This window comes from Nanorana parkeri, unplaced genomic scaffold (assembly GCF_000935625.1).
Source record: "Nanorana parkeri isolate BGI_ZX_2015 unplaced genomic scaffold, ASM93562v1 scaffold365, whole genome shotgun sequence".
NCBI lineage: Eukaryota > Metazoa > Chordata > Amphibia > Anura > Dicroglossidae > Nanorana > Nanorana parkeri.
In genome coordinates, this window is record NW_017306633.1 from 731755 (window position 1) to 747575 (window position 15821).

A 15821-nucleotide genomic window follows, 5' to 3' on the forward strand; every position below is an offset into this window, starting at 1 on the left:
ACCAACAGTGCGATCGCCCGAACTCGGAAAGCAGTGCCTGCGTTCCGGTCCAATGCGATCTGCAAAAATACTGCACGCACTAATGCGCCTGCATTCCAGGTGCGGACGATTGCACTGTGGGTGGGGGGCGTGGCTGTGGTGCCATTGACTGCAATGCACCGCCACGTGCCCTCCCGCCCCCTAACGCAGGGAGCCGGCCGGCTTGCGTTCCAGTGCATTCCAAAGGCTGAACGCTCTGGAACGCAGAGTTTGTGGTGTGACGGTGCCCTAAAGCCGTTACAGGGACAGTTTTGGGTTTTTTGGGGCAAAAGGGGTTTAATTTATATGAATAAAAGGTGACTTGTAAGCACCCCCCTAGCAGTGTTATATAGTTTGAACCAACCCCTGTGACTGTCATTTTGCTGGACAGCTTGGTCTGCTAATAAATGCAGAGGAAAATATATTTAAAGGTATGTGAGATAAAACAAGTAATAAAATAAAGAATACAGAATACAATATCTTTTTTTGGCTTTAGTGGACCTCCAAGTGTCCTTTAACCCCATACACCATGAAATGTCAGATCAAGCAGATATTAGGCATACCTACGCTGGCTGATTACATGGTAGAGATGGGAGAGAAAAGGAGAAATAACACAACATAATATCTGCAGGCACGCTGGCCTGTCGTTGCCTTCTGCAGGTCTGGCATGTTGCATGCACTGCTGTTGGGTGAGCAGATGGTAATGGCAACCTACAGAAGGTCAACCAGAGTTTAGCTATGTGTCATGAGGCAGTGGTGCAACTCCCGGGAGAAGCCTCCAAGAATAGAAGTAATAACTCTCAGTCTTTAGGATAAATTGCATGGTAGCACAGATGGAGCCGATAACTGTCTATATAAAATAGGGAAAGATTTTATTAGTAGGCAGTGGTCATTAGAACTGGCTGGAAACAGTTTTCTACTAGAGTGTCTCTTCAACTCCTATTATACTTTACAGATCAAGATCACATATACTGTATGTAGCCGGGTAATATATCAGGAACGTCATTTCCAGAAGTACCACATTTCTGATGCTGAAATGCCCTCTCCGTAATTGCAGCATCAGGCACGTGGCACTTCTGGTTGAGGCGACCACCACGGTACAGATGGTAGGAAATGGTCAGGGGACTCAGGGTGAGTATGAGATCCCATCATGGTTCAAAGTGTGTCATGTGCAGAAGACACCTATCTTGAACACAGTGGGACAAACAGGAAAGTGGATCTTAAGTGGCAAGACCAAGGGGACGACTATCCTGTATGTATGGTCACAACGAACAATTACCTTGTATATATGACTATTCTTTTTAAAAAAAAACTCCTACTGGAAAAATACAATAGGAATACTGGTGAGAAATACTGTTTATCATACGTTACTGGGACTGGCAGCGGGTTTAATAGCTTCCTTAATGGTTGTTCTTCAATAAGTCTAAATGTTTTTTGATTGCTCCGTTTCCAGGTTAGCATCTCATAAGTTGATGACATTGAGCCCTCTCCTGAAGAAGCAGTGATCATTGAGAAATGCATAGAGATGCTGCCCCAGTGACTTTCCTTTATTGGATATGTAATCCTGGTGATGGACTAGTTGTATAATTGATTGATCATGGGCACATTGGGCTCGAACTATGTATGACCAAGCTTGATTTCATGGATGTGTATAATATTTCATGATCCTAACATAGTTTGTATACTTTTATAGATAATTGTACAGACCTCTTCTTGGGAGCCAAAAAGTCAATTTATTTGGTGTTCCCTTTTGGGTTCTTTATGCAATGTGCAGAAGACAAGCAACAAAGCCACCGATTTCCACTATCTGCTTACTTGCGGTAGTTTTCTAAATGGGAATAAATCTTCTGTCATCCCACATGCACTGGTGTAGGGAGGGCAGGCAGGGGCTTCCCTAGACGTCTCACCACCGGAGGCCAGAGGGGTAATTTGTTGTGTACTTGGGTTCTGGAGGGTGGGCCTTGTTAGTTGCTCTTGATGCACATCTGGGGGAGGTGTGGGGGTATTGGTGGTAGCTCATGGTGCATATTCCTGTGCGGGGGAAGGGTTTGTTGGCCTGCAGGATCATGATGCATGGTGTCCAACCCTACTCACTGACATCACTCCAGAGCATCCCGCTCAGTTCCTGGCAACCAGTGATGTCAGTGAGATGGATGGGATGCCGGCCAGAGCCTCACAGGTTTCTAATAGCTCTTAATAACCTGGGACTCTCTGGCCAGAAAGCGGCGGCAAGCACACCTGCAGCCCCCCACGTAACTCAATGAGATGCCGCCAGAGGCAACCGCCTCAGGCTGTCTCATCATAGGGCTGGCCCTGAGGGCAGGCATTCATCATTCAGATTTCAGGAGCCAGAGTTGAGATACTTGGAAAAATTATTGCAGCTTAAGAACTGGCCCTCATTCTGTTGGATGGAACTGCCTTATATGCCCGCCATATTATTTCTTTCGAAGCCAAGGACCTATGTGCAGTGTTTAATATAATTCTATTGAAAGCAGGTTACACTTTATTGCCTGGAGGGTCCCTTGAAGCCTTGTAGCCATATATATTTTTATTGAGCTGTCAAAAAGACGTGACAGTAGTTGGAGACATAAACATAACAGTAATATTCCAGCGGTGTAGCACATTTCTTATTTATAAGTGGATCCTGGATATCGGGACTATCTGCTATAATCACAGCATTCCCATTTCCGCAGATTACAATGCAGCAGGCGAGAATTTGCATCTATTTTACTCCATTTTGCTGATTTTATTTTTTGATTTTTTTTTTCCGCAAATATAGATTTTGACCTGAGCCGAAGACTGCTGTGATTGATCAGTCTCAGGCTGATTTACACATCTTGGCAAACAAAAACAGCACAGATGATTAACGTTAATTATGTTTTTCTTACGAGCAAGAAATTTGGGGGACTTTAATCGATGGTAATGGAATGCAAAGTTATCTGTCCTCCTGAGAGCTGCTTGCAGCAAAGCCAGAATATTTATCAGCTCTGTATACATTTATACAGTTTCTTTGCTAATGACGATAGAAGCCAGAGGTGCCGCAGGCAGCTTCTCCGGGCCTCTTGTGTATGTATCCTCTATTGTGTAGGAAGCCAAAGGCATCTAAAGAAAGCTGCAGGAAGGCAGTTCAGATAATGTTTAAATCGTCCATGAAAACTTCACAGCTATCCCCAGTGGCTATTTCACATAAATCACAGACAGCTGAGTATTTGGGATTTACATCCAGAATCCAACATTCTTTTCCACTTGTCAAGAACGCTGCTTAAGCTGAAGCGGAGGATTCTGGGTAATTTTATTCAAATTAGTTTAGTGACCTTAATATTTTTACCAGCCATGCCTTGGTTTGATGGAATGGGTAAGTAAAGTGCTATATAGTACAGTGAAATTGTTCAGTAGAGGAGTATTTCTTGATATTATGATGGGTCTATGTTGCTATGATAGCAGGTGTGTAAAGAAGAACTCCAGTAAATGTAAAAATTAAGACTTGCAGTGTGAGCGTTAACTGCTCACTTTGGTCTAGCGGCTAAAACAAAGAAAACATACTCACCTAATCTTCAGCTATCAAGCAGTGAGCCCCCCTCCCTCCCTGGTGGAATGACCAGACCAGCAGCATAAGACATGATTATGTCAGTGGTCCTTAGACCGCTAAAGCCCGGGGGAGAAAAGGCTGTAGGGATCGGTCTAGCAGCAAAGCTGGACCAAGGGTCAGGTGAGTATATTTTCTTTATTTTAGCCCCTGGACCAAAACCCTTGCAGTGGGCCCATCCCCACACTAAAAGGGTTAATTTTGACAATTTCTGGAGTCCTTCTTTAAGGTAGTTATAGCCGTATTAGTGCATTTGCAACAAAACAGTTGAGTATTGGCCATGATACTTTTTTATTTACACCAACAGTTACTTTAAAGGACAAGCTTTTGGGGTGTGTCCCCTTCCTGTAAGGTCCAAGTAGTAGCTTAACTGTAGAAAGTGGTCCATGTGTGTATGGTGCGTTCCATATTAACAGGATAGATTGGTACATAATTTACGCATCTCTCCTTGGAGTACTGTAATGGTCATTGCACCTGGAAAAAGGAGAAAAGGCCGTTCACAGTGTATAGCAAAAATGTTCCCAGTGGTACTACCACAAGTCATGCAGAACTAATGAGTGTTGGTGGATATTTGCGGGGTCCTGGCCTCCCAGACCCTCCCCCTTCTAGTTGACAAGAAAAAGGCACTACCATAATTATGCCCTGTATGATACTTAGTACCCTGTGCTGTTATAACGTATGTAAACCCAAACAATGAACTTCTCTTATCTGATCCTTATTGGTCTGTTTAGCATACCATTGAAAATATTTTATTATCTCTATTCAATAAGTGCAAACAACTATCTGTTGATCCTGCCAGATATCTTGTGAGCTGATAACTTCATGTGCTCTCTATCAAGTTATCAGTTACTATTGTTTGCAGCAATCTTTGTGGTCTAGATAAGGAGAGGAAGAGGTGTTCTGTAGTCCCTAGCCACTTCTTGTCCTAAGGCAACAAAGCTGTTCCTCTAAAGATACAGTGCAGTGGGTAAGTGTTTATACCTTAGGATAGGAAGTGTGTTACTGTCAGGATCCGTAAGTAAAAATAAAGGGGAAAAAAACCTGAAAAAAAAGAGAACTAATGCAGCCACCATTAATGACTAACTAGTGACTTTTGTTTGTTTTCGTGGTTTCCAATAGACAGGGTCCTCTCCCTGTAACAAGGAGATCTGCACACCTTTACATAACAGCCACCTGTTTGAAGCCTGTCTGCCCTACAGGAGTGCGCTTTATCTTTTGTGTTTTTTACTGAGGAAAATCAGACATGCTATGAGGCCAGGAAGCTAATACTTCTGCACAGAAGGCAACCTTGTCTCTGTTGCTTCAGATACTGTTAATAAATGGCATTATAAGATTATATGTTGCATAATAAACAGACAAGCACGCTTCATCAAATTTTATTGTGTACCGAAGTCCAAAATTCACTGGTATGAGCTACAGTAGTCCCAGCTTGGTTTCTTTTTAGGTTAGGATATTATGATGCTGCACCAGGACCTCCCCCAGCATTCAGAAGAGGGCAGAAATCCGCCTCTGACCAGACCTGCTCCACTTCCAGCTCTCTGCCATGCTGCAGCGGCTATGGTATTAATTATATGGTAGAACTCTGGTGTAAAGGGGTGACTGATGACTCTAATGGGAAGGGGGGGTTCCTGATGTGAAAGGGTGGGAGGAATCTGATGGGAAACAAGTTCCTAAATCGAAGGGGGGCTTCTGATGTAAAGAGAAACTGAGGACTCTGATGTGAAGGGGGTTCCTGATGTGAAGAAGTAGACTCTGTTATGAAGGGGGACTGAGGACTCTGTTGTGAAGGGGGGTTTCTAGTGTGAAGAGGAGATTCTGGTGTGAAAGGGGAGGACTCTGATGGGAAGTGAACTCCTAAAGGGAAAGGGGGGCTTCTGATGTGAAGTGGGGTACTTAAGGTCATTTTTATTTGTTTTATTTTTTTTCTGCATGGGGTTCCCCTTAAAATCCATACCAAACCTTTATCTATGGTAAGGCCTCATTCACACTGCCGTGCGTATATGCGTGTACGCGCGTATAGTACGATATGCAGCATATGCAAATAAATGGCTCCATACATATAGCTGCATATGGAGCCGTATATTTGCGTAAAAATGCGCAAAAACAGAATGGAACCAAGATGCGCCCGGGCAGCGTATTTCTGCGTACTTACGCGCATATACACGTGTTTGCGCGCGTACAGTTCATTAACATTTCTATTACGAATTATGCATTGTGGGATTGCAAATAGTGCACGCATATACACACATAAGCTCGTATATACGCGCATGTACGCAATATACAATGTTGCTCTTGTGTTGTGTGTGAATGAGGCCTAAAGGTCTGGTATAGATTTTGGGCACAACCAAAAATGTTTTTATATTTACGTTTTATACATTTTAGATTTTATATACTTTTAAAGGGTTTTGTGACTGAAAGAATTTGAGGAATGCTGACACAGAAGACACATAAGCATTGGTGTGACAATAGCCATAGCAGCCCATGCAGCTGCTATGGGGCCTAGGGGTGGAAGGGGGCCCCAGTAAGGATTGCAGAAGTTGCTGCTGACACTGGCATTATTAATGAAGAAGAGCTGACACCTATGGATTCTCAAAAATCCACTATCCTTTGAACAAAGCAGAACAGACTCACACAAGTTAGTAAAAAAACATATATAGATGGCACAGTTGTGTTTTGCCTATATGAACCAGTCTAGGAAGGGATTGGGATTCCAATATGTATTAAGTACATGCTTTAGGTACTGGTGGTTATCTTGCTTAAGGGCATTGAAACAAAAAATATGTAATATGCTTGACTATGAGCTGCTTATTTGGCAAACTAGTTTGAATTTTTTTAAAAAAAATAATAGATCTTCTCCATCATGTAGTACAAGTTTTCCTTGATATTATAAATATAAAATACTAATCCACAATAAGTCGCCGCTTTTGACAGTTGTTGAATACAGCTAAAATTTAGAGTATTATAGACTCTGGGAACATTATGTGCACACATCCCCAGACTTAAGGTGCCCACACACCTTACAATTATCTGCAGATTTTCTGTGGTCAGATGGAAAAAGTTGGCCCAGGTGGAGATTACTCCATCCACACAGTTAAGTGCAGATGGAGGAATCTGTTGCACCTTTTCCATCTGACCATAGAAGATCTGCAGATAATCTATAGGTGTATGGCCAGCTTTACAATATGAACAATTAGCAAACAATTTTATGTAATCAGCAGAACGAATTGGTAAAACACTCTTTAAAAAGTACATGTCAACCCAGCTGCAGATGTCTGAGCAGATGGTAAATAACTAAACATATGTTGCTTTCACTGTGTGTTATAGCAGTATCATTTTTCTAATTTTATATGTTTGCATGATGTTGGTCATCTGCTTGGCCAATATATTATAGTGCTAATGAGTATAAAGCTGTATACCAGCAAATGGGACAGAATGATGCAAAATTTACACGGCCTTCTTATGTTATACAGTTTCCTGTGCTCACAAACAGTGCCTGCAAAATTAAAACAGTATAGTAACATAAAAGACAAGTGTACAATTTACTAAATTTGTTCTCTTAAGTGTAGGTAGGTTATACCATGGGTGATAATAGTTATAAATGTAGTGTTATTCCAAACAACACATCACTTCTCACGGCTATATTCACACCTAGGCGTTTTGTCGCTTAAAGCTAAGTGTAACAAAACGCTCAAAACAAGGAATCCCATTTGCTTTGCTTGGGAATAGGAATCCTTATCTTGAGTGTTTTGACACACTCAAGACAAGGAATCCTATTCATGTCTAGGACCCCTGTTCACACCTGAGCTTTTTGTTGCGTGTTTTGTCGCACAAAGTTTGTTATTGAATTCTATGGGACCAAAAAGCTCTACAATCTGCTATAAAGTAGCTCATGTACTTTCTCCAGGGACAGGTGTTTTTCTGCTTGCAACAAATTGCACAGGTGTGAACAGAGGCCATATAAATTAATAGGATTCCTTGTTTTGAGAATTTTTTGAGGTAGATGTGATTGGAGACTTTGAGGTAGGTGGGAATGGAGACTTTGAGGTAGGTGTGATTGGAGACTTTGAGGTAGGTGTGAATGGAGACTTTGAGGTAGGTGTGAATGGAGAACTGGAGACTGGAGTGATTACCTTAATCACTCCACAATATGAAATAGTAAAACAAACTGTGAAAATAAAATATAAATAAATCAGTCCAATCGTATAAATACTTTTTTTTTTTTTTTAAATCACTCCATCTCAATTATAGTTCATGGGCTTTAATCAGTGTTCTTGTGAGAATTCCATACCAATAACAGCCCATTAAATTCAACCAGTGGTTATATCCTCCACCATGCTCCCCTTCTCACAATGAACTCGCCAGAGCCGGTGTGACTTTGTACATTCATATACAGGTCAATACATGTTTTCTTGGTATACTTCTCCTTCTGATGGGTTACTCAACCAAGCAATTAGGAGCTATCCCTTGATGTCACGCACCATTATCAGCCTCTTAATATTCACAAAACAAAAAGTTCCCTTTCTGCTTGGAACAGAAAATAATATAAAACATTTGTAGAGCCAAAGGAAATCTCACCACTCCAATTCCTTAGCCACCATCAGGACTCCCCAGGTGCTGGTCTAATAGGTGCGTCTCCACCTTGGAATGTAGTAGTATATGAACAGACAGCACTATCCAGAGAATTCCAATACTTCAGACGTTATTAAAATTCATGGCAAATCCAGTATAACAGTGAATAAAAGTGTATAAAGCAACAACACTTCTATGAATAAGCCTGCGGGTGAAACATGTGAGAGGTTGTAACTGGTTGGGTGTGTGCAATGCTGGCATGTGTTGCTTTATACACTTTTTTTCACTGTTATACTGGATTTGCTGTGAATTTTAATAAAGTCTGAAGTATTGGAATTCTCTGGATAGTGCGGTCTGTTCGTATACTAATATAAAACATTGATGAATTCAATGGTGTGCAAATATTTGAATGCTTTGGAGAGGGAATCATCTATAAAATGCTACCAATCTAACTGAGTGAAAATTTGCACCAGCCCTAAATTACTTTAGTTCACTGCACAATTTTAGCTTCGGTACACTGAAGAATACCTTTTCTTAGCCTTTTTATGCTAGAGGAACTTTTGAAATAATTTTCAGGTCTAGGGGAACCCCTGATAAAAAAAAAAACAATTTATCAGGGGTCAGTTGTCAAATTGTCCCCCTTACAGTGGTGGTCGGAATGCCATTCTTACAAACAGCTAAAAAATATAATTACTGTCATGCTGCTGGCTCTGCCAAGTGGCATTGGCCCCAGAACTACGCAGGTACCATCATATGGTCAATTAGCTACAGCTCAAAGAACCCCTAGCAACAACTAGTGGAACCCTAGGGTTCCGCAGATCCCTGCTTGAGAATGGCTGCTTTAGAAGCACAGTACCTTGTGCAGATATTTCGAGGCTGGCAAATATTGAAAATAAATTCTGGCAAGCAGTGATTCGTCATAGTGCATGGTTAGGCTATAGGTATGTTGCGTCAGTCCACACAAAAATCAGCTTCTAGTCTGCATTGCTACTAACACAATTCTTTTTTTACGTTATTCCCATCATGCTCACCCTATGATTAACTTTGGTTATTGTTATCTTATATACTGTAGGTTGTACAGGAAATGTGTTTAATGAATAGGCCATAATGCTGTTGTCTAGAAATAGTCTACTACTTCATTGTATGCTGGAGCCAAAACATCAGAGTAATTGTATACAATCATATACTATGGCTTCGTTAGGGACATGGTGCTACGTGGCTTCCATTAATAATGTTAGGTACAGCTCAGTATGAATAAAACAGTACATGGTATTGAATTGTGAAGAGAAATCACATTCCTTCATCTCAAGTTTAATGGACGCCTCTCACTTCCATTAACTTGAAAAAAAAAAGTTTCTAATGGATGTACCTCAAAATGGTTTAAATATATACAGCCTTGGAGACAGGCTTGTTTCTTAGACACAGCACATATAAAATTAGATAGAGATAGATAGATAGATAGATAGATAGATAGATAGATAGATAGATAGATAGATAGACAGGGGTGTCCCTGGCCCTTTTGCAGCCTGAGGTGGGGGGGTGAGGTTTGTTCTGCTGGTGCATGCTATGGGTGGGGGTGGGGGGTTGGCTCAGATCATCTCAATGCCCAGCTCTGGTTTCCGGCTTTGGTCGGCATCCCACCCCCAACTTGCTGATGTCACTGGTTGCCAGGAGCTGGGCATGATGCCGTCTAGAGCAGTGCTTCTTAAAGTGTGGGTCGCAACCCCATATGGGGTCCCGCAAGTGAACGGGGGGGTTGCGATCTGAATCCCCGGCCAGGAACGCTATCAGGGGGGTATGGCCGGTACCTTGTGTGAGGGGCCCAGGCTGTCGGGGAGGCCTGGGCTCCAAGCAAGATTTTAAAATTTTTGTTTAATGTGCAGTGTAGTGTAGTCGTTAAGGTCATGGGTCCCCCCTGTGCACTTGGTACCTTCCTGAGCATGTGCGCGCAGGAAGGTTTTTGTTTTTTCCCCCCATAACGGAGCTTTCTTTAACCCAGCAGAAGTGGAGCACAGCTGCTGGAGGTAAAGGTAAGGAGGGAGAGGGGGGTTAGTAGTAGAAGAGAGAAACTGACCGACGCTGGGGGGAGGAGAGGAGGAGAGAGACACCGACCAACGCTAGGGGGGGTAAGAGGAGAGAGACACTGACGCTAGGGGGAGACACCGACGCTAGGGGGAGACACTGATCGACGCTGGGGGGAAAGAGAGGAGAGACGCCACCTGACGCTGGGGTCACGTAAAGTGTCCTTGCCCAAAAAAGGGACACGAGTGGAGAAAGTTTAAGAAGGTCTGATCTAAAGCATCCCAGGCTGCGGATAGGTGGACGGGGGGATGCCCTTAAGCATCTCTCGGCCCAACCATTAGCAGCCTGGGATAGTCTGACCAGAAAGAGTGTGGCAGGCATAGTTTAAACCTTGTGCAGCAGAGCACCCATGCCTCTTTGCATTCCGCCCCCTCAAGCAAACAAATAAGATGCCTCAACCTGCCTTGTTTTACGGACGGCCCAGCAAATAGGGATAGATAGATAGATAGATAGATAGATAGATAGATAGATAGATAGATAGATAGATAGATAGATGTGTCTACGTGTGCACACTTTTTGTACTATAAAAGGGACATTTTATTTTTCATTGTTTGAAAATTTAAAGGTATATTTGCTGCATTTGAGTGGGGCAGTTTAATTGCTTGAACCTTGATGAATCTAGCCCAACAAATGGCAGCAATTTTGAACACTTTGTTTATATTGGGTTAAAGGGGCTGCCACCACACAGTCACATGGTATTGTTTTACTCTGTGGTGCATTAGTTGAGTGACACAACTGGGAGAGTGTGGTGGCAGCCCATTCATTCCTTATGGGCCCTGTGTGTGTTGCAAAGTAGCCACCGCTCCAAGCTCACTCCAGTGATGGATTACAATCTCATGTTTAGTTTACTAATTTTATACTGAGATTGTAATCCATCACAGGAGCGAGCTTGGAGCGGTGGCTACTTTACAACACACAGAGAGACCATGAGGAACAAAAGTAAACACCCTCCAGAAGGAAGGACAGTGTCAGCATCAATTCAGAGATGATTTGAGGATCTACAGCTGAGTGATACACAAATAAGATACATTTTTGTTAATTGTTAGGGACTTGACGCACTTTTAAGATTGAACACCTGAGTTTGGTGTCACTTTAATGCAAATGCAATAGCAATACTGCAGACACTATAATAATACCCAGTGTGACTCATAGCCTGACGGCCAAGGGCCGTTTCAGAACTCTTCCTTGACAAGTGGAGAATGGCCATTCAAATGCTGGAGTACTTCATTTAGTAGTTTTAGAATATGCTGGACAGTTTTTTGGAAGTCTGTGCTATTTTATTCTTCTGGATGGACTGTGATATATGTACCTCAGTCACATCTTCCATATGTGGATTAATGGAACTGCTGATTACAACAGCAGAATTGTTCAAACTACAGAACAGTGCCAAACACTTGCATCATCTGATGCTTTGTACTGTGCCATTTATTGGAGTCCATATCGTTGAAAGAGAACCAAGAAATTCTTGAAATTCTGAAAACTAGAGTTACCATTTAACCCTTTAAAATGTGGCACATATGAAATACAAAGGGTCTAGGGCTGAACATAGTTTAACTCTTTCATCAGCCACAGACCCTGTGTTATTAATATTTGTCAGAGTGGCTCGGGACAGTGTCTCTGTGTACTAAACTAAAATTTATAGACCCTAAATAACCAATGGACAGTGGATAACTCAATGCAATGTCTGCAGGAGGTGAGGCCCTTGGACTTTATGATGGAGCGCTCGACCTTCCATGGAAAGTATTTGTAAAGGTGTCTTTGCAAAGTGAAGGGGTACAGTGGTCCTCTTTAAGAAAGCCCTGTCTAAGGCAGTAGTGTCCCCTCAAACAGGTGTAGGTGCAGTTTGAGACGCAAAATGGAGTCCAAAGGTCACTCACCATTTCATTGTCACAGGAATATCCTCCTAGACCTGGACTGACCTCAAATGGCTGCTCCTACAAGCAGGATGAAAGTACATGAGAAGTAGGCCACACTATACCGGCTGGATGAGGTGCGGGCTGCTCTATCTCTGGCTGCTGCTGTCTCTCCCCAGAGAATGGCAACCACAGAATATGTTGGGGTGCCATTAAGAACAATTTGCACCACAGCTCACCAATGTACCATTTTGTGCATTGTGGCAATGTGCGCACTAACACATGCATTACCACAGCACAGAGTGAACCCAGCCAAAATTTGCCCTCTTCACTCACTGAAAACCTCTCCTCTGACCTTCACAACTCAATGAGATGCTGCCTTTGCTTAGGGTTCTGTTAACTTTGCAGTAAACAGCTCCCCCAACTTCTATGAGGTACTGTGCAATCCCATCCAAGAAGGGCAAAAGCTTGAAATACTGGAATATAGATCAGCAATTCTAGCATTGTCTTGATAATCACTGGGTGCTGGATTCTCATAGGAAACTACAAAGATCCATAGAAATTGTTAACTGACCCAAACCCTTACTGCCATTAGATAAAATGGTACAGAAGCAAAAAGGGCTGATCACCTCACTGGGCCACCAGACTAATATTAATAAAGCAAAATAAATGTGTAAGCCTATAATGTCATGACTATTTTTTTTTAGCAGTGGCTGTAATTGTTTTATTGACCCTGTTTCATTTCCCTAGGTACCAGATATTGGTCTTCTGCCTTATCTACATACTGCCTCTGTTGGTAATAGGGTGTGCTTACACTTTCATTGGTATGACCTTGTGGGCCAGTGAAATCCCGGGAGATTCCTCAGACCGCTACCATGAGCAGGTGGTAGCCAAACGTAAGGTGAGTAATATCCTCAGCTGGTAAGACTAAACACTTCTTTACAGTAGCGGTTATATAATTGGGCAGTGCTGGAAAAGTCTGGAGGAAAATTTGTTGTCTAGTGTATCCAGATTTCACATTCCATTTTCCAAAACTGAACTCCATGCAGATATAAAAGACACAAATATACATAAAATATGTAGATTGGTAAAGTATGGCTCAATTTGAACAAATACATATGCCTATCAGTATCCACATCCAGTTAACACATTATTCAGCATATATATATATATATATAGTTGATTTGTTCACACCAAGCTGCTTGCATATTGCAGGTTCAGTCTTCCCAGCCTGGTGCAGGTCTACAATTTTGTTTCTGGTGTCCTTTGACATCTCTTTGTTCTTCACCATAGTGGAGTTTGGAGTGTAACTGTTTGAGGTTGTGGACAGGTGTCTTTTATACTGATAACAAGTTCAAACAGGTGCCATTGATACAGGTAATGAGTGCAGGACAGAGGAGCCTCTTAAAGAAGAAGGTACAGGTCTGTGAGAGCCAGAACAAAATACTTATTTTCCACCATAATTTGCAAATAAATTAGTTTCAAATCAGCCAATGTGATTTGTCTGGATTTGTTTTCTCATTTTGTCTCTCATAGTTGAGGTCTACCTATGATGCCAATTACAGGCCTCTCCTCTTTTTAAGTGGGAGAACTTGCACAATTTGTGGCTGACTAAATACTTTTGTGCCCCACTGTATATATACACACTCCCTTAGTTATATAGGGAGTTGGTATATGAGTAAAAGTAAAGATATGATATAACTAAGGTTACATAGGAAGTTGGTATATGAGCAAAGTTAAAGATATGGTTTATATGAGGTTATATAGGGAGTTGGTATATGAGTAAAATGTAAAGATATGATACGACAGTCACCTTCTTAATTAATCATTAAACCTCTCATATGATGTTTTGTAAGGAAGAACAATCTGTATATTAATCTGTTTGCCTTCAATCTTTCATCTTAAAGCCTACATGCAGGAAAATAATACTCCCCTTGCAGTTTGGCTTCCCCCACCCTATTAGGGTGCTGCATGTTTATGTCTAGGGTACCAGTGTAAGGAACTTTTGTTTATCTTATACCCACTAGCGGCAGTCTTCAGGACTGGCTCTTCCACATATGCTCCAGCGGTCAGAGGCCCAGCAACGTTATCATGTAAAATGCAGGGCCCCATAGACCTTAATTATACTTGAGGGCGCCATGGGACAGTCCACCATCAGGAGCATAGGGGAGATGAGGGGACCGCAGACTCACAGATGAGCGGGGATCAAGTAAGTAAAAGCCCTTTACATGAATATCTTAGACATAAACCAGCAGTTAACGCTTGCAGTGCCAGGGTAGCCCCACTGCCTGGTGAGTTTCTTTTCATGGAGATAGGCTTTAAACAACAAATGTGATTGGTTGTTGTGGATAACTGCCCCACGTATGCTCCATTTTCTGTGACCATCTTTTGTAAATAGTCCACTAGATGAATTACAAATTGTTACAGTAAAGATACTTCAGCTGTCTACCTATACAGCCTATGGCTTTTGCCACACATTTTGCCATAATCTATACAGGTAAACTGGCATTCTGCATGCTCACATTATTTACAAGGGCCTTGTCTACCCATACCAAGATTTAACCGGCATACAGCACAGACTTCCAAATTGCCCTTAATGGTCATCTAAAGTTTATGGTAAAAACTCTTGAAATGTTATTTCATATGCTGAAAAAATGTAGACGGATAACTAATGTATGGATTGTGTTACAGTAAACCTTTAAATACTTAAACAGTTAAATCTTAACTGTATAATTTTTAATTGTGCATAACAGAAGCCCTTTACCGTGACATCTGGGTAATTGTCCCATTTCATGTCTTGCAGGTGGTGAAGATGATGATCGTGGTAGTTTGCACGTTTGCAATTTGCTGGCTGCCATTTCATATTTTCTTCTTGCTACAGACAATTGAAATGAACCATGACCAAAAGATCTACCAGCAACTTTATTTGGCCATTATGTGGCTCGCCATGAGCTCCACCATGTACAACCCCATCATTTACTGTTGTCTGAATGACAGGTGAGTGCAGCAAGCCCATGTTCCACAGTGCCTCACCAGTGAAAGCCCTGTCATCCATTGCACTGCAACAACAGTGAGTGAGGCAGCAGTATGGCCGGTGGCCACCCTCTAGCCAGCAGCAATTTCCAAAGTCACATTTTGAAAAACATTTATGCTTTAAAAAAGAAGCAATTGTTATAGGCATGGAACGTGCAACATAACAGTCTGTTTCCCACTGCACTCCAGACGGGAAACGCAAAGCAGTAAGATGAGTACTGGTAGGACCTGCGGATGGCGACGCGTGAATCAAAGTATCAAAGTAGTCACCGCACACCAAGATCCAATGTTTAAAATGCCTTTATTCAGACGATAACCATACATGGTATCACTAGTAGACAGCAACATTTTAGACCCATTAAAGGAACCATTAAAAGTCCCTTCATCAGGCAAACATAGTCACTATGTTTGCCTGATGAAGGGACCTTTAATAGTGATACCATGTATGTTTAATGTTGGAATGAAGGCGTTTTACACATTGGACCTCGGTGTGCTGTTGACTACTTTGATGCTTCAGTGCAGAGGAGACATTACCCCTTTAAAATAAGGAAAGTCAATAGATGAGAAAAAGTTCAAAAAGTTTTTATATAAAGAAGATGTGAACAGATTCTGGCTTCAGTCTTTATAATGTTTTTTTTTTTTTTATATAAGGTCCACCAACAATCCCCACGCTAAAAATG

The 15821-nt window shown here is 41.9% G+C and overlaps 1 protein-coding gene across 2 annotated transcripts in view; it reads left to right on the plus strand.

Annotated features, from left to right (window-relative positions):
• Nucleotides 1-15821, plus strand: part of LOC108788967 (substance-P receptor) — a 211047-nt gene that overhangs the window by 190773 nt on the left and 4453 nt on the right. Inside the window, exons 3-5 of one of the 2 annotated variants that reach the window (XM_018558877.1) lie at nt 11997-12009; nt 12859-13009; nt 14912-15105. In XM_018558877.1, coding sequence (XP_018414379.1) covers nt 11997-12009; nt 12859-13009; nt 14912-15105 — 358 coding nt within the window. The remainder of the gene's footprint in view (nt 1-11996; nt 12010-12858; nt 13010-14911; nt 15106-15821) is intronic. The other variant, XM_018558876.1, reaches the window with a different exon arrangement.